At 42.5% G+C, this 20033-nt stretch overlaps 2 protein-coding genes across 2 annotated transcripts in view; both read left to right on the plus strand.

Annotated features, from left to right (window-relative positions):
* Positions 1 to 982: 982 nt before the first annotated feature.
* On the plus strand, positions 983 to 7242 carry btbd17a (BTB (POZ) domain containing 17a). Its single transcript, XM_026178894.1, has 3 exons — positions 983 to 1473; positions 2872 to 3163; positions 5287 to 7242. The coding sequence occupies exons 1-3, from the start codon at positions 1389 to 1391 to the stop codon at positions 6359 to 6361; spliced, it is 1452 nt and encodes a 483-aa protein (XP_026034679.1). The 5' UTR covers positions 983 to 1388; the 3' UTR covers positions 6362 to 7242.
* Positions 7243 to 9548: 2306 nt separating this feature from the next.
* The window catches only part of map2k6 (mitogen-activated protein kinase kinase 6), a 42478-nt gene continuing 31993 nt past the window's right edge, over positions 9549 to 20033 (plus strand). Inside the window, exons 1-2 of the mRNA XM_026177909.1 lie at positions 9549 to 9837; positions 10003 to 10126. Coding sequence (XP_026033694.1) covers positions 10036 to 10126 — 91 coding nt within the window. The 5' untranslated portion in view covers positions 9549 to 9837; positions 10003 to 10035. The remainder of the gene's footprint in view (positions 9838 to 10002; positions 10127 to 20033) is intronic.

The raw sequence follows: 20033 nt of genomic DNA on the forward strand, positions 1-20033 counted from the left end.
ATGTGCTCTAATTCTGCTTCTTCAAGTAGACTTGCATTCACAGCAGCTTCACAAGCCCTGAATCTGACATCTAAATCAATAATTTTGTTCTTGCAGCTCCTTCTTAGCCTGTTTCCCAGATCCCAAGTTACCTGCTGCCATAAAACTGGCTGCACATATAAATGAAACTTGCCTTCACAGCTCCATCACTTAGTAACATACTGTGCTGTTTTCTGATGCCTCTTTTTCCCCCAGTCTGTGGCTCCATGTCTCTGATTGTGTGTTGTATGTTCTTTGAAAGCAGAACTTCTTAACAAATAAAAATTTAACCATTAGAAAAAAAATATTGACAGCTCTCTCACAGACTTCGATATTTTCTTCTTCTAACCATCAACATATCTACACACCATTCCAACAAGACAAACACCCACATCATTACTTATTCCTTCAATTTTAAATATGATCATTTTTTCTTTATTAACATGCTGAACATTTTATCTTCGAAGCTGAGCATAAGGATTTGGGTGATTTTGACCAGAGCCCAACGGTAATGGATCGACAGAGCATCTCCAAAAACACAGCTGTGGTGGGGTGTTCCTGGTTTGCAATCATCAGGATCTATAAAAAGGGTCCAAGGAAAAAACAGTGGTGATGCAGCAACAGGGTCATGAGCAGCCAAGACTCACAGATGCACGTGGGGAGCTGCTGCAGCTCAAACTGCAGAACATTCATGCTGGTTCTGATAGAAAGGTCTCAGACAACACAGAGCATTGCAGTTTGTTATGTATGGGACTGCACAGCCGCAGACCAGCCAGCGTTCCCACGCGGACTCCCCGTTCACTGCTGAAGGCACCAAAGATGGGCACGTGGGCAACGGAATATGGCCGTCTGATCACCACGGCCCATCTTGTTGCCAGATACTGCAGCACACCTTCAGGGTCAGGACTGTTTTGTTTTGTTATATATAAGTAAATATAAATAATTAAGATTATATGAGGTGTTTTTGTGTTTTTGTCTGTGGCCTGGAGAGAGACTGTCAGCTTGACAACTAGGATGATTGCAGGCATTAACAAATTATCAGATGACTGTGTTTTTTCTTCTTTTTGAACATCCCAGCTCTACCCCCCCAGCCTCAGCTTTGTTAGTTCCCCACAGCATCACTGCTGGATCAATGATGTCCAGCCAGCGTTGATACCCAAGGATAGGAAAGTCAGGATCAAAGCGGTAGTCATGGAAACAACCCCGGCCTGCTTCCACCCACAAATCGATGGTGTTGGTAGTGGTGGTGGGCTGGACGTGGTGAGGAGAACCCCCAGTCTTATCCGTCATTCGGGCGCAGACCCCATCATCCTCCGAACAACAGGAAGCAGAATTCCAGGATAGACGGGGAAGGACAGTCAGGAGAAAAGATGGTGAAACAGGCTGCTCGCGTCCACGCTGGGATGCTGTTTCTGGCTGTCTGCCTTCAGATGGAGGCTGCCGCTTCTGCTGCAGGTACGTTGAGCACAAATACAGAACATTTGAGACATGCGGCAGTTTCTTTGTGTTAAAAGTCAATTCTTGCTCTTAGAAGATCGTTGGGTTGTCTTTCTGTAATATTGCCTTATTTATCTGTAAATGTCTCTATAAATTGAACTGAATTCATTCTCATGGAAACAGATTTTGATTTTGAGTGAGAGCAAACGAGTACTAAGGATGTGTTTTCTAGAAGTACATTTAAAGAGCCAAACTGTGAAAGGAGCAGGAAATAGTTTTCACTGAGATCACTTTTTACATTTTGGCGGCTGTATGAAAGAAAAAGTGACTTGACCTTCTTCTTTTTTTTCTGGGACACAGTGATAGCAGGTTTTTTATTTTTCAAACTCAGGCTTACTGGTATTTATTTTTAGCAGTTTACAATCAAATAGTTCATATTGGTGCACTTTCCCACATGCATTTGAAACTGGTCTCTCGTGTGCATGAGTAGTAGATTTATTTCTAATAATAAGTGCTGTACAGTAACAGTGGCTCTACTGTTACTGAGTTTTTTTTAAAACTCTTGACATCCACCTTTTCGCTGGGAATCCATCAGGGGTTAGGTTTGGGTTTTATTTGATGTTAAATATGAAGCTAAAAGGTAAAGAAATAAACAACTTTAGGTGTTTAAAACTGCTAAAACAATTATAAAAAAGAAGCAGATGTTAACCAAACACAACTGGTGGCGGAAGAGGTAAATAAAAGCAGTTTTCTTCAAAGCTTCTAAGTCCAGAGAACAAAACAAAATATATGTGGGGGACATTTTTTTAAGATAAACACATGATTCAGACCAAATATTTTGTGTAAGCTCCCTAAGAAAGTGCAAAAATCAGAGAGACTGTATTCACTGAGTGAATCTTCAAATATGTAGCCAAACACACTATTTAAAATTCTGTTTGCTGTGGTTCTCTCATCATCTGGACTCTTTTGAGGATGGTCTCCTCTCCTTCAGACTCCTTTGAACATCACAGCCGACAGACAGAAGTTGACAGCGTGCTCTGTTTGTGTCAGCGTGGGGAAGAAAGTGTCAAATATTTATAATGAATCAGAAAGAGCAACTATACTTTGAGAATATGAATCGAGGCTCACATCCCTGCAGTTACAGTAACTCTGTGGTCTAGCAGAGGAAGGAGGGGTGGCGGGGGTGCGCTGCGATGCAACCGCCTCAGCTGAGACAAAGCTTTAATTAAACATGACCCACAATCCTTCATTATCCAGACAGCGAGCGCAGCTGGGCTGATCAATGGCATGGATTTGGATGATACTACCCCACTATCTGCCCTAATAAATAACTCACACGCAGCTTTGTTTTATTTATGAAATGCATCCGATCCTTTAAATCCACCAGCTCCTTCTGCTTTCTCAAAAAAAACCCAGGCATGGCGAAAGCTGAAGGAGCCCAGGATGGTGGCAGCAACGGGGACACCATCAGCCATTCCTTGGTCCTGGTGCAGCGTCTGGAGGCCCTCCTGATTCAGGGCAATGGAAGCGACGTGTCGCTGCGGGTGGAGACACCCAATGCGGACGAGGTGAAGGTGATCCAGGCCCACGCCCTGGTGCTCTCCCTGCAGAGTCCTGTATTTGAGGAGATCCTGCTGAGCCGCAACAGCAGCATGCTGGTCCTGAGAGAGAGCTCCGACTGTGCCTCTGTGTTTGACAAGTTTATCAGGTGAGGCGGGAACAGAGGATGCCCCTCCCCCCCAGCATCAGGGGAACATACACCTTTGTCCTTCAGGGTCACTTCAACTAAGTTTGATTGAGTTAGCACACCCTCTAGAGGGAGGAAGTGTGAAACTGCAGCTCTAAATATGAGCCCATCAATGATTACAATGTAAAGCAAATTGACTAATGAGGAAACTGCTGTGCTGTTCAGTAGCATCTGCTGTAGTGTAGCAGCACCGAGAAGCCTGCAACAGCAATCAATAAGCAAATCTAATTTTATCTCAGCTGCTAATGAGATTAATCAAAACACACATTACGCTTATTTTTCTTATTCTGCTTCGATTAAACCTTCTTGTTCTAAAGAGAACCACTTCGTTTTGATGTTAACTTAAGGTGTATTTTCTGTTAACTGCCTCTGGTTTGATGTTTGGATCATTAATCTGCTCATCCAAGTGCTTTTTCTTTAAGGAAAATTTAATAAATAACAAAAATAACTGGATTGGTGACTACGTGAGAGCACTCTGTGAGGGGGAAATCATCATGAAAGGAGGCCACTGTTCTGACTTTTTCTCATTCTCAGTCATTATCAACAAAGAATGCTTTCCAGCTGCTGGAGCAACAAGAGAGGTTTAGAGTCACCTGAGGTCACTATGAGGTCTTTAAAATGTTACGAATCCTGATGATTCAAGATTTTGTATGTGAGGAAAAAGGATTTTTAAGTAAATTATGGATTTAAGGGGACAAACGAAGGCTAACATTTCTCTGTGTTAACCTAAATTGGGATATATTATTATTTTTTGCTATCATTAAGTTAGTTTGCTAATACTCCTGTTCTGTCATACTTTAAAGCAGAGACTGTATATAAAAGATTCAAGCTGTGTCCCAAAACATAGGCCGCATCCTTTGGAGGCTGCATTTGTAGACCGATTACCTCACTGCCAGGCGATGAAGGCTGTCCCAATTCGAAGGCTGCTCCAAACGCGGCCGAAAAATGCGTCCTTCATTCCCCCGAATTTGAACGATGGGTCGGGCTTATCCTTCGTGGCCCAACCTATCCCAGAATTAATAGCGCGGCCCAGCCAATTCCAGTTTCCAACAATGACGGCAGCTACTTAGTTTTAATATTACTCTAATTACACTTTCTGGGTCACAAATAAACTTTTAAAATATGTTCAGATGAAAATGCAGCTGTGTAAACTTGAAACATCTGCCGTTTATCAAGACATCACATATTTGCACAAGTGCTCTGATGTTTTCGGAGACGTCTGTTACCCATCAGATCGATAGCTATCCGGAGATTCAAGGGTCACTAAAGCCGGGGGAACAGTGAACTCCCAGCACATTGTTTTCAACCCCCCCCCCACGGGTCTGTCGCTACTCATGTTGAACATGATATATAAGTCATTTAGATAACTTCAAAATGTTATTGTTTGGCTTTTTTCAGTGTTTCATTTGTTCCTGAGTAAATCGGTTTGGCTGAGATTAAAATGATCAGATTAGATTAGATTAAATAAACGTTATTAATCTTCCGTGGGTTTCACACAGCTGAATAAACACAGAACAGAAAACTGATTAAAAGTGTGAGATGGTTGAGAATTTACGCCAGTGTCCTGCCATAATTTAGATGGCAAGGAGCAGACAGCTGAGTTTATTAAACACCACTGAGACAGCGGTGACGCAAATCTGAAGGCTAGACCCTCCCATTTCACAGCCTCGCACTTCCGGCGTTATCGGTCTTTGAAGGACCCGGCCCACGTAGACCGCGAAGGCCGGGTCCTCCGAAGGATGCGGCCTAGGTTTTGACATACTAATCTTTGGGAAAGTTACCCTCAGCCCCTTTGATGTGTACAGTTGGTAATTTAGTAAATAATGGTCCCAGTTACCTGCAACCACATTAACAGAAAAAGTGCAATGTTACAATTATTGTATTAACTTAATTTTTCTATGATACCTAATTTGAAAGGTATCATAGTCAAAACCCTAAACCTAACTCTAGACTTAATGGCAGTGGATGCTAAGACTTAAGATGTCTGCTATGAAAATGCAGCTTTTCCAGCTTTAGCATGAGTCTAAGAATGTCTAAAATACACCCAGCAGTGGTCATAGAGTCAGCTTCTCTTCTCTGTGCAGGTATCTGTACTGTGGGGAGCTTTCTCTGCGTCTGGACCAGGCCACTCCTCTACACAAGCTGGCCACTAAGTATCAGGTGCTGAGTCTCCAGCAGGGCATCACCCAGTACATGACCCAAAATCTGGCCAGGGACACCCCGTCAGGCCACGTGGCAGGCTGGTACGAGTATGCCCTGCAGGCCGGGGATGTGACTCTGAGGGACAGTTGTCTTCAGTACATGGCCTGGAACCTGTCGTCTCTTCTGCAGAGCGGCGAGTGGGTGACCATCAGCAGCCAGCTGCTTATGTCCCTGCTGCAGCGTTCTGACCTCATCCTGCAGAGTGAGATGGAGCTCTTCTCAGCCCTGGAGGCGTGGATTATCCAGAACGATCCGGACGGTTTGACGGCTGAGAACGCTTTGAGAGCTGTGCGCTACGCCATGATCCCCCCACGGGAGCTTTTCCTCCTACAAACCCAGTCCACAATCCTGGCTCGCTATCAGGAGTCGGTGCGTGACCTGCTCTACATGTCCTACCAGTTTCACTCGGCCTCGCCACTACAGATGGCCAAATACTTTGACGTGAACTGTAGCCTCTTTGTGCCCAGGAACTACCTGTCCCCAGTGTGGGGGTCCCCCTGGATCGTCAACAACCCGACACGGGACGACCGCAGCATGAGTTTCCAGACCCAGCTGGGGCCCAGCAACCATGACGCCAACAAACGCGTGACTTGGAACGTCCTGTTCTCCCCGCGCTGGTTGCCCCTGAGCATGAGGCCCATGTACACCGAGACGGGCGCCATGCAGCCGACTCGCGTAGAAGGCGGGCGTCCTCGCATCATCATCACGCCTGCCACGTCCAGCACCGACTTTGCTGGAGTGAGCTTCCAGAAGACGGTGCTGGTGATGGCTCAGCAGCAGGGGAAGGTGGTGGTGAAGCACGTCTACAACTTCCACCAGAGCACAGAGGAAAACGGCGATTTCTTGGCCGAAGCTGACCTGTACCGCCGGACATCTGAATATCTCATGGACAGCTCCCTGTTCCTCCATATTGTTGTGAAGCCACTGTACCAAACCCTCATAAGCACCAAGAATTAACCTCACTCCAACCCTCACTCATATCCCATCATGGAGACGTGGACCTGAGTCATTGGAGTCACTGAGCAAATAAAAAACAAAGATCCTGATTCAGGACTGCCTGAGAGCATTTTGTGAGGGTAAAATCATAGTGGAAAGATGGTGACAGTCTTTATTCGTCTTGTCCAAGTGCTGAAAAAAACTCACTAGAGGACCAAACAGAAATTAATCTGCCACTGAAATTAGTCCCCAAGAAATGCACCATTTCATCCAGGCTGAAGAGTATTTAATAAAAACACAGCATCCAACTATCTGAGAAAATTACTGCACCATAAAAACCTTGGGTATTAAAGTTTAAAGTGACGTATGGGCTAACACGCTAATAATTTTGGTCTTTTTATGGGATTTATTGGCACTCAGGAAAATGCAGAACATCACCAGCTTCGTCCTTTATTCTTGAGGTTGTTCCTTTGTCATACACTGATTTGTTATTGGTGCTATTATACCCCATTTACACATAAAGGGGTCACAGCTGATATTCACTGCCCGGTGTGCACTGATCTAAAGCTTTGCTGATTAAATTATACCCTGATGTTAATGTTTGCTGATGGATTTTGTATTAGCTGTTTTTGTTTTTTTGATTATATTTTGTGTTGTTGTGAAATATGGTTGAAAAATTGTAGATGGCTCAATTTTTTAAATCAGTAAATTGTTAATTCAGTGCTTACTGGAAAGTAAATTGATTTTTTTAAACATTTTTCTTCTACTTGTATGTTATAACTTATTTAGAAACCCAACCTGTACTCCTTCTCACTGATGTCGCAGCACCTCGTTAGCGAATCCATTAATGTGATCGATGCGGTTACTTACATCCACTGCTGCATTAATCAGTGTCGCCTGGTAATAAAGATTGTTTCATAAGTTTTAAAAACTAAACTGAATATTGTCCTGATTGTCTTCCGGCTTATGTTTTGTCACCACATGCAAAAAATTATTTTCTGGCAAATGTCAGTTTATCTATTGTTTTTTTTTTTACTTTATCAAATTTATTTGTCAGATATAAAAAAAACAACAACATGTAAGTAAGAAGAACCAAGCTTACATTTAAAATTTTAAATCATTTGGCTCCCAGCTATCTATGCAAACTCCTTCCTAATAAACGAACTCCCTAATAAGTCACTTAGATCTTCCAATCAAACTCCTGACGCAACCGAGGTCTCGTTTGAAGTCCAGAGGTGATCGGGCCTTTGCTGTCGTAGCTCCCAGACTCCTTATATTCATTCCTCTGAGTTGATCCAGTCTACAGCTGCCCTGGGGCGCACTGACAGAGGCGAGGCTGCCGGACACTGGCGCCACCGGGCCCTCTGACCACCACCAGTAGGCAACGGGTGAAGTGTCTTGCCCAAGGACACAACGACCGAGACTGTCCAAGCCGGGGCTCAAACCGGCAACCTTCCGATTACAAGGCGAACTCCCAACTCTCGAGCCACGATCGTCATATTGTCATATTGCTTCCTGCCCTCCTTTTAACTGTTTCTTTTTATTCTGTCTTATCCTTTTGCTCTGACCAACTGTGAAGCACTTTGGTCAACTTTGTTGTATTATTATGTGCTATAGAAATAAATTTTGATTTGATATTGCAACTGCTTCATTTAAGCAGACCAAAAAAAAATGCTTGCCTTAGATGGACACAACGCGTAACATCCCCTCCAAATCTAATAGACTTAAAATAAATAAGAAAAATGAAAAATTATTATGATATTTTTTCTTATTAAAACCACAAAACTGCTTTATTACATGCAAATAAAAGTTTTTTTTGTTTTTATCACATAGATGTACTATTATGGCTTCATTAACATGTACTGTAGGATAATCCTGATATATTTCTGTGTTTAACTTCTACTGTGATTCTCAGGTGTAAGGCAAAAATTCAGAAAACAGATCACGTCGATTCCATCCTCCTCTTTCAAACTTACTAACAAAAACATGCTGAGACAACAGAAAGAAGAAGTGACATGAGCTCGTCACCGAGGACTTGGTTTCATCTTCTGAAACGGAAAAAACATCATGAACTTTTCTGTAAAGTCAAGTGTTGTTGTGATTTCTAAAATATTGTTGTGTTTTGTACCTCGCAGCCCCTCTAACGTCTTATTAACGTGATATTATTGCTCTACGGTTCACAGCGTTTTCTGTCTGGATTCTTTGCAGACACCTGAACAAAGAGTGTTTAAAACACCTGCGATTCATTTGATCAAGTTTCCTTTTATGCAAATTTATATTTTTTTTACTTTTCACTGCACTGACATCACTGCTGACTCTTCAGATGATAATTCTATAAATAATAAAGTGATGCACAGAGCTCAACAGCAGAAAGCTGCACAGAAATGAAAGGAACAGTAATAATAATGCAGCAATAATTCTGCTGCATAATCAGTGCTTGAACTTTTGTACTTTGCTCGTTGCTCATATTAAACTTGCTCAGTCTCAAATAAAGAAATCAGTGCAGGCTCGAGTAATCCCTGAGCGCCACGGGTTTAAACCTTACTGACCTGCCACACTCACCTTTCTCCCACTGACTGTTTTTGCTTTCTCTGTGCTGACTTTGATCCATGGTATGATTTAATCAGCTAATTTAAAAAACATTGAACCAATTTCTATCATAATTCTTCCTTCGGATGTTCCCTATTGGGGTTGCCACAGTGGATCTGCTGCCTCCATCCCACCCTGTCCCCAACCCTCAGAATGTCCTCCTTCACTACATCCGTGATCCTCATTCTTTTCCTGGCAGCTTCATCTTTAAAATCCCTTGTCCATTGTATCCACGATCCCTCCTCAGCACACGTCTAAACTCTTTCAGCCTCGCTTTTCTAATTTGTCTCCAGTCAATTCAGTTTTATTTATTAAGTGGCAAATCAAAACAACAGTTACCTGAAGGGGCTTTATATTGGAAAGCAAAAACCCCACAAAGGTCACAGCGTATGGCCCCTGCATGAGTCTGAATCTCATGGAACTCTCTTCCTGTTAAAAGGGAGTTCTTCCTCCTTGCTGTTACCAAGAGCTCCCTTAGGAGTTCACTCTCTAATATCTCTAAGAATAATATAGAATAATAAGAAAAGAAGCTGAGAGTGACTTTTTAACGAATACAGATTGAATTTATTACAGAATGTGCAGATTTCTTAGCTGGTGCAAGATTTTTTTTATGTGTTTTACAAACTATTGCATCATGAAATCGATGCTGAAAATGTACAAAACCCACCAGAAATGAATATAACAGTCAGTGTTTCCATTGCATCCTGTGTGCACAGACGAAACCCACACCCACTCTTTTTTAGGATACGTTACAAACTTCAGCGTCTTTGCAGTTTCGAAATTAAAACGCCGCAGCGCTCACTACATTTCCCACAAGCCTCCGCGGCCCAAGCAGGAAGAACGTTCTCTCGCAGGGGCTCACACTGATCCAAGTTAGGAGCTTTCCGCTGCCAGCCTTGGCCCATCATGTAAGTGCTGCGGAGAATTCTTTGCAGTGCATTTGCAGAATTACCTGATTTCCCGACGGCCGTGCATCCGTCCCGGCGCCCTGCGCACGGACGCGCACGCTTCGGACGCGAAAAGGCTCCAAGTGCATGAAGATCGAGGCTTGTGTTTTTGCATCTTTGTTGCAGAAAGCGAGCCGCTGAAGCTCCAGTGCGAGGGCGATGGAGGGAGGGAGTGAGAAAGAAGGCAAAGTCTTTTGTGCTTCCCCTCCCCCTCATCAAAGCAAAGGGGAAATGTCTCAGTCGAAGGGAGGTAAGAATATGAAACCGATGTGTGCAAAACTAGCGATATGCAATCACGGCTGCACGAGCTGCAACGTGCACCGCTGCAGGTCGAGAACGGCCGGTGCATTTTAAAGTTAGACGGCTAAGAAGGGTCAGTTGCATTTCCTGTTTGAGATCTTCCCCTTTGCACAGTTCCTGGTAAGACGATGCTGTGTGGACTCACTAGTACTGGCGCTATTAGCAGCGCACAGGCAGGGATGTAGAGCACGGGGCGCCTTAATAGTCACGAGATAGACGGTCTTTATTAGGAACTCTGCACGAGTTGACGCGTGGCGCGTGCACGCTTTTCGGGGTAAATCATGAAAGCCTTGTCGCGTGCAGGGCTCTAAATATGTGGTTTGGTGCATAGGGGAGGGGGTGGTGGGGGGTGGCATGACGTGACAACCTGCAGCTGTCAGTGGACAAGTTTGTGTGTTTGTAGGCTGCAAATTTATTTCAGGTCGTGAGGAGAGAAAATGCAACAAACTGATGGCAAAGCGACCCGCGAGCTTTAAGGTGGAGGGTTCAGGAACAGGGCGCACTCTCTGCGCTTTGCAAAGTGTGTCAGCTGCTGCTTCTGTCCAGCAACTGGATATGTGTCAAACCCCTGGGTGTCCACCGATGTGCAGCTTTCCCCCCTCTGCATGCCTGTCACACTTTTGACCCAACTTTACCACCCTGCAGCAGCAAGAGGTGGAGGAGGAGCTGTGCTCAGCTTCCCCCCTGCAGCCTCTTTAAGATCATCAGTGAATGGAGCTTGCAGTGGAAGAGCCAAACAGCTGCAGTGAGAGCAGCTCGGGCCTTTTTTCTCTCCCCTCACCGTGATTTCCAAGAAGTGCAAAGTGAGGCTGGTTTGTTGCACAACATGCAGCATTCTCTCTCTCTCTAACACACGCACACATGCACGCACTGAGAGGCTGCACAGGAGGTGAACAGGTAGGAGAGAGCAAGAGCCCCCCTAATGGTCAGATCCTGTTTATCTGCTCCAGTTGAGTGTCCACCCACACGGAGGAATTGTCTTGTTGCAGCCAGCTTATCACGTGGTGAATAATGCAACACGTTTTATTTATGTTTTGTAGATGAATGAGTTGGTTTGGGACTTTCCTGAGAGCAGAAGTCGGTTTCTGTTGTCATCCATTGACGTCGGTAGAAGCAGAAAACTGCACATGTGCAGTCGCACGAAAAGTGAATGTAGGCCCAGTTAAGATCTCGTCTTTGATTTAAAATGACATCCACTTGGTCACCTTTCAGCTGAGAGATGATTTGGTGATCGCTCTGCAGCTTTTCTCAGTAGGTGAATATATTTACTGATGTCTGCACGATGACAAGTCATTATAACATCTGCTCAAAGCTTCTGACATCTTGGACCTGACAAATATTTCCCCTTTAGTGTGAAACCGTAAACATCACAACAGTAAAAACTAGCCTCAGACCGATCATTTAAATGAAATGCAAACAAAAAAACAAAACAAATTAAAAAGATGTGTTGTTTCTCTGACTTTCTGTGGATTAGTATCAATACTAATAGATAAATACGCTCTCGTAGTACATTTGTAAATGATAAAATTTCTGATTAAAAACTCCACTGAGGTTTGCAAGAACCCTTCGGCTGATCACAGAGCACACAGCGTTATCGCCACAGGCTAAAGACGGAAAAGTTGGCAGCATTGTTAACGGGGGCACATTTTGCTGGCTGGCTGGCCAGGTCGCGCCCCCAGGTGTGTGTGTGTGTGTGTCTATGGTTGCGCTGAGCGAGTATTTTCACCTCATGCTGCAGAGGTGCACTGTGTATTTGCATTTTATGCATCAAAAGCTGTTCCTTAAGCTACATTTTCAGACAAAATTCTGAGAGATATTTGCAGAAAGTGAAGTTAAGAAAACAGATTTTGGAAATGTTGGAAAGTGCGGCTCTTTCTTCTTCATTTTCTTCTTGGCTTTTTACATGCTGTGTCACATATGTGATTAGATTAAAACAGATTACAAAATGTGATCTTTTATAGACCGATGAAATTACAGAGCTGTGTATAAAAGAGTTAAAAATAGCTCCACCAACTACTATGGTAAAAATCTGTTCAGACATGAATACATCAGGATGAGAAAAAATACATTTTAATATGAAATAAAAGGACTCCTAAAGGCCTTTTACCTAGAACACATTTTGTTTATTGCAGCTTTGTACACTAGGGTAATATAGAGCAGTAATAAGTCAACTATAGCAATTATGTAGACCTTTGAAAAAAAATTTTTTTATAATTTACTTTGTCGCACATCATAGTACGCTGGTTATCTTTGGGTTTTCATAATTGTTACGGCTCTGATTTCTAGTGAAATTCTCATACCAGAGATGTTGGAGCCAACAAATATTTTGACTCGAACAGACAAAATACTGCTCAAATACAGAACTGAATAGAGTTCAGAGGTGCTTATTGAATTTTCTGACCTGCTATGTAAACAGGAGAATCCAGCGTTTTCTCGTGGGTTTATATTCTGTTTGTTGCAGGAGTGCATATGCACGCATGCAAGAAATCATTGAAAAATATCTAAGTGTATGTATCTATGTGTACGCTTTGCAACATAATTTATGGTTGGTTATCACACCCAAAAAGTCTATTTTCATGAACTATATTTCATCATTATTCATCACAATGTTGCGTTTATTGGTTACATTACATTACATATTACTTGCTATCAATAGCCTCATAATTTATGTTGTGATATTTCAAGAAAATTTGTAGTAATGCCATTTATGACGATATAGAGGTAACTGAAGCGCACAGGAACCAACAGTTATTAGTGCAAACTAGGTTAAAGGGAAGTTTCAACCAGCGACTGTCATTGATGATAAAGCAACTTTCAGCTGCTCCCTTATTTTTTTTTTTTAAGGGGTCGTCACAGCAGACACATCAGTATGATAAACTACCCAATGTGCCAGCAGCAGAAAAAGTAGAGCAAAGTACCCTGGGTTAGGGCTGTTCGATATAACGATATATATCGGATGACGATATAAAAACGTCTATCGTTTCATTTTACGCCATCGTTTGTTTCGTGGTGTCGCAAAATAAACTGTTTACGGCAATATTTTTTCATCGTTTTGATGGTCACTGTAGTGGCTATATTAATTTCTTAAAGTTCTCTCTTTCTCTTATATTTAATATAACCACACTACAGACGGACAAGCACCTGTTTTTATGCGTTGTCGTTAGCAACAACGACAGTAAAACCATCGTGTGTCCGCTTGTTTATTTTCCACATAAACCTTTCACAATAAAGCTCAAGATCCTGTTGAGACTTTTAAAAAAAAAAAACCTGAATCACGTGAAAGATGCAGAGTATTTACGGATAAGAAGCAAAAAAGAGCCGTCAGGTGCTAAAAAGTAAACCTTTTCCCCGCAGCACGCCGTGTAATAAATACTCACAAAGAAAACGGCGGCCGTTACAACTTATATCTAAAAATGCATCATTTAATGCATCGGTTAAAACACTCGACTCCAGGTACACGACGCACAGCTGGAAACACTTCACGCAAGTGGAGCTGCCCGAGATTCACAGAATTTACAGAAAATGTTAAATCTTTGTGATTTGTATCGTTATCGGGATGTTTTATATCAGGATATGAGATTTTGGTCATATCGCACAGCCCTACCCTGGGTAGTGTTTTCTCTGGACATTTTAAGTAAAAGTAGAAAGCAACTGCTTACTAAAGTAACTCTGGAGCTGCACAGTATTGCCAGATAATAAAATTGAAATTTTTTACTTTAATTTACTTTCCACCTGAGATGTTGTATCTTGGGCCGAGTTTTTTAACCAGTTGCTTTTTGACCTCCCATATAACTTCAGGTGTTCAGTAGTTTCCATCCGCAGCTTGTTCTTCCTGTCATACGAGTTCAACTCAAGCTAAATATTATACCAGTATTATTGTGCATGGTTTGATATGGCACAGCCCTATTCCATGTGTTGGGTTGATACATTTTAGTAATGCCACACTGTTTCTTTAAAACTTTCAGTTCCCTTTCCACTTTATTCCGCAGCTGTTCCAGACCTTTTACCAGAGCAACATAAGTTAGTGTCAGCAGAAAATAAAGTGAATTTTAACACATACCATCTGTGTACAATATGAAGAGTTAAAAGGGCCCAGTGCTGAACCTTGTGGAACCCCAGAAGTGAACCAGAGTCAGTGTTATTCATTTGTACATACTGATGTGTATCATCAAGGTAACTATGTAACCATTTCTCTTTAGTTTCCATTAGTAATATGTGAACTACACTCATATGCAATGTATGTTCCTCTATGCTTTTAATGAATAACAAATACAGGCCTAAAATGAGACTTGAAGAGAACATTAAGGCCTACCTGGAGCCCACATTACCACAGCAAATGTCTCCCCTCTCTCTAAACACTGAAAGATTTACTGTGAAATGTAAGGACGTGGCTCCGGATGGGATTTAAATTACAGCGAGAGCGGCAGCTTCACAGGAAAACAGGAGGTAATTTCAGCTGTAATTATTGCCTGGGAGGGGCTCAGAAATTGCTCACATATGCATTCTAGACTGGATTCAAATGATTAGGGGAGGTAAATATTCAAATGTTTCATCTCCCCAAGAGAAACGACTCGTGTTCTTAAATGTTGGTCAGTCAAATGTTTTAAGAAAAACTAACGTTGACAGAAGTGTGACTGAAGAAGAGAATGTGATGAGGTTTGAGCTGCCTCTCCTTCTGTTCTGACACGGCTAAAAGTCTTGCTGCTGCTTCTACTTGAATGTTGCCCAACAAGGTTTTTACCCTGACTGCTGTGCACTGTGCACAGTGACGGCCCTCCCAGCTCGTGTCCCGCCTGCAGCCCCGGCCGGCCCTCGCACCCCTTGCACAAATGTCCCGTTTGTCATGCAAATGGAGGCTGCGTTTTCAGCTGCGCGGATACTAAATTTGCTGTTTCGACGGACTGATTGTTGGTCTGCTTCCAGTTCTGTAGTGGCTTTTTCCCCCCTCTTGCAGTTACAGTAGAGTTGTTCAGAGCATTGTTCAGATGATCCACTGGATCCAGACAACAAATCATTCCTTTTTATTCCAGCCCTGTTGTGTAGAGAATAATGAGATATTCCAGAGTGTGTGTGCTGTGCAGAAAATGTCTCAATGGAAGCAGGATTTGAGATTTTCTTGCTGAGGCGAGATGAGAATGAGGGCGAGGATCTCATTACACAGCTCTGCACTGTAAGATAGTGAAGGCAAATAAACTGAGTGCAGATGGATGCAGATGTTAATGTACTCCTTGTAATTGCTGCATGTTTACCCGTGGGCTTTTTGACTCCAACCTGCAGCTCTTCTGTCTGTGCTGCTAAATTTAGAATTGCCTGAAAAATATATGAAGATTGATGATCAGTCCTCCTGCTTACATGCCAGCTCCATAAAACACTGAGCACCATGCATTTGAAATCATCCTTTCGCCCCTTCAGTGGGGCGATGTGTGACTGTCTGGATTTGAATGCTGAACGTCTGCCTGAAGACAATTTAATTATTCTCCAGCATTTCACTCCTCATTTAGATGACAATGTAGAAAAGTGGTTTTACTGGCAGCTATTTTCTCTAGCTAGAATTTAAAACCTGTATAAATTGTACGAGTTCAGTCTGAAGGTACTCTTCATGCTGACATTACCCAGCAGTCAACAGCTTTTATCCATTTATTTTTTTAAGCACTTGTGTTGAATAAAACAACCCATCACCGGTTGCAGTTAGCACCTCGGCAGTGGACGGACAAAAAGGACAATTTCAGCCGGGTTATGTTTGGTTACATGTTTGTGCACATACCGAAAGAAAATACATTTTTTTTGATGGCTGGATTTAACAGAACATTTAGGTAATCACAGTTATAACATGTTTCTCCTTTGCTCGTTTGGTTCTTTTTGCATGTTTAATCATCAAATCATCATATTTTACTGAGGACAGTCTGAACCTTCAGCTACTGACCCTGAACTGTCCCAGTGTCAGTTCATTAATGTCTCTTATGTTTTGTCCACCGTGCACTGTAACAGCTAGATTTCTCAATGAGAGTACTTCGTGCAGATGGCTGCAATTTTAATGACGCGGTTTAAAATGGGTTGTTTAGCCTTGATTTTGTTGTGGCTCGGTGTGTTTATAATTGTAATGGACTGCCCTTTACAGTACTGTTTTAAATGTACATTTAACTTTTCTTTTTCTCTAATTTGTGCACGTGTGTGTGTGATTGGATGTAAAGACAATGAACGGACTCTCATGTCCTCTGCCTTTGATCCTTGTTTTTCTTTTCTTTTTTTGAATTGATGAGTAACCAATTCCATCAGAGTTGTTTGCCTGTTCATTCCACATGTTCTGGCTCCGGCCGTGGATCGAATTTTGACTTGGGATGGACGAATACATTTCCTTGGCATCACAGGGCAAAGTGTGATATTTTCATATTGTTATTGATGGCTCCAGGGCCATCAATGTAACTGTCTAATCAGGTTTTCATTCTGTCACAGCTTGGCACCTTGGGAGTGATAAAGATGCACGTGGCAGAAATGTGTCTACCGGTGTGTCGGCTACAAAGAAAGGCCAACCTGAAAAGTATTTTAATCCATAGTTAATGTGGCAAAACCTAACCAAAAACTGACAGCAATGAATATCTTCAGATTTACTCCCCGAGTTTGTCATTTATTTGACCCCCCATGGTCTTCTCTTTATGTGGCTTCTCTTTATCTCAACACATTACATGTCCTATTTTAGTATTTTCCCTCAATTTGCAAAGCTTTAACATCAAAACATTGTGATTGGTCAGTTGCAGGAGCAACACAAACAGCCATATGTAATCTAAAACAGGTCAAAGATGTTAATTTCGGTTTATCTTACAAGGACGCTTAATGCAAGGACACGGTCTCCCATATTAACTGTATGGATGCAGAAATTATAGTTCATGCCGCATCGGTGACTCAGTCTTTTTAAGTGTTCTGGAGGTGAAGACCTATTTGTTGACCATCATGAGTACAAGAGGCAGTCAACACTCTTCCCCGCTGGTGGGTACATTATTAAAATAGCCGTATTTGTCATGTAGCCTGTCAGACTTGAGTCACTTTGGAATTGCTGTAAAAATGTAGCTGCTTTGACTTTGACTCTGAAAAGTGCTTGATTTAAAAAAAAAAAAAGCTGGGCTGTAGATCAGTAAAAGGATTCAAACCTCATGTTATTTACATTTTTAGACAGTATCTCAAGGGAGGGGCTGTGTTTTACGCAATATTTTAGTCCCTAGACTGAATTTAAAGGTGGAAAAAAGCAAGCACTTCGAGAAATTGTCTTTTTTTTTTCTGTGGCTATTTTGAATGCTTGCTTATACGTTTGTCATTACTGGTTTGAAAAATAGCCCAGTAATTAATCACTGAATATCTATCCACATGCACATTGGTTGGTTTTGCCCCTGGATTGTCCAGGATGTTGGTTCCCAACTACGTCAGTAATTTATCTATTTTTTGATATACGTTGAATTCATGTCGTCTGTAGTTGTTCACATGAAAATATTCTCCAACTTGTTGAGCAACAAATTAAAAAATAGCACTAGGAAGATGCCAGTCATCCAGGTCATGGTAATCTAATGCGCTTGGAAAGAAAAGCGACTGAACTAATTTATGTATGCTTCACCCCTCATACAATCCACCTACGATCCAGTTTTGAGATCCTTCCCAGACGCCTTAACGCCCGCTCACATCTTGCCTCAGTTGATCTCAATAGGTCACATGATGGGGTGAGGCAAGGTCTCACAATGGTTTCACCTGAAATCTTGGCTGATAATGACTCACACAGTTTTTCACACCTTGACTTGTGTGATGGGGCACATGATCGATAGTGGGTCAACGGCCCATTAAAGGGACAAAGAAGCTTCCGGATGAGAGGTGAAAAGTCCTCAACAGACTTGAAGTCCACTCGCTTTTCTTTCGAGTCGTCTAAGAGAAGCTTTAAATGTTTTTTATCTAAACTTGTGACGCTAGTTTGACCCCATGGGACAACTCTATTGGCAAACCAGTCAGTTAGCCAGCCAAGTAGACACAAAGCGAAGTGTTTAAGCCAGCAAGATCTTTGATGTCCCCACATATTTAAGCCTTGGGAGGCCTTGCAGTCTTGTTCTCAGGTATTTGACCTGGTTTCAGCCTGTTGAAACAGCATTTGTGCTCTGAAGTGACCTGAAGTCGACACCCCGCTTTCTGCGAATCATTCAGGTTGAACTGAGTGCAAAGGAAGTGTAGCAGGAGCCAGTGACGACATGATTCCCAAAGGAGGTTCCAACAGCTGTAACCTAAAGGAGCTGCAATCTTTGGAAGTGTAGAGTATCTCACAAACTGCCAGAGCGGTCGGAGGGGGGACAAACAGCCGAGGGGCTCTGGCTGGAGTTATTTTCAAACCAGCCACCAGCCGCCCTCCCCTCTGTGCTGCTGTCTTTTACTGTCCTTGTGTCAGTATTTGTTGTTTGCTTCCTCCCTCCCTCTGTGATTGATCTCTCTTCCTCTGGCTCTGTGGAATTCCATTGAGGAACTCTTGGGATTGTTGGAATTCCAGCCGGAGTGCATGTGTGGGTTAGCAGCTGGCACCATGCGTTCCCCCCGTCATCCGGGCTCATTAGCCCTCAGGCCCTCACACATTGAGGCTTTCTGTATGCACTCTGCCTCTGTTTCTGCAGCACTGTCTTTCCTGCAAACATTCTTCTCTGCATTATTTCCTTTTTTCTTGCTCTCAAACTGTCATGCATGACATGCAAGGCTGGTTGCATGCTCATGCTGGGTGGGGCAGAAACTGGAAGCATTGTCTCCCTCGGCTCTTCTCTTGTCACCGTCACTTCTTGAGACGGAAATAATTGCGTGTGTTATATCTAATTACTCACCTTCCTTGTTCTCGCCGGTTTCAGTGGGAACAAGGAGTGTCTCCGTGCAGGCGCTCATCTCCCGTGGCCTCCCTCTGGCATTTCACTGCATACTTGAGCTCATGTGCTGCAAATCACCGGGAATGATATGTACTGCTGTTTTTAATTAACCCACACTGCCACTACCACAGTGTTCAAGTTTGATATTGAGCTCAGCAAGAATAAAAGGAGTTGTGCATGTCAGTTATGTAACATAATCTGAAGAAAGAATAGTTTTAGCTTGCTCACTACACTTCCTTGTAGGCTTTGAAATGCCTTTTTATGCAAGTACTTTACTGACGGGCAGTCTTGAGTTATAAGCACTTTAGTTTATCATGCTATGCTATGTTATAATTCCACTCCACTACCTATCAAACTGAAATATAGTAGTTTGCACAAGTCGGCACCAAAGTCAATGAATTACCAGGACTCTGCATCAAAGCAGGAAGAAAGTAGCTAAATGGAAAGACTGTGTTCACACTCTTTCTCTTTGAGGCATTCAGATCTGATAAGTTTGAGTTGTTTCCTCCTTTCAATCCAAATTCTGTATTACAGTTTCCATGCTGGCTTTTAAGCCTTTAACTTTCCCTTAACATGGATTTTTGGTTTAGCTTTACATTGTCTGTCTGGCTACAACCTAAGTGGTAGCTCTCGCTTTGCAGCAATTTGTTCTTTAACCTGGAATAAAATGGACTGTATGTATAAAGTTTTTGCTTGAGTGCTAAAGTTTTCTAGTGTGTGTAAAAGGTCTGCATGGTTAGAAAACCCAAAGTCCACTGCAAAGTGAGCTGTTTTATAGGAAATGCTGTTTGTTTGGCTCGCCTTCGGATGTGAAATAAGCTCTTTATTTTTTATTGCAATATCCAATGTTTTAGGAGGTAGCACAGTTAATGTGTGTAATGTTAGCATTATCGTTAACTGTCTGCATGAATGCCAAAGCTGTGTGGAGTATGTGTAAACTTTAAAATCTGATCTGAAGCCAGTGAACACTGACCTGTTGAG

This window comes from Astatotilapia calliptera, chromosome 8 (genome assembly GCF_900246225.1).
Source record: "Astatotilapia calliptera chromosome 8, fAstCal1.2, whole genome shotgun sequence".
In the NCBI taxonomy this organism is placed as follows: Eukaryota; Metazoa; Chordata; class Actinopteri; order Cichliformes; family Cichlidae; genus Astatotilapia; species Astatotilapia calliptera.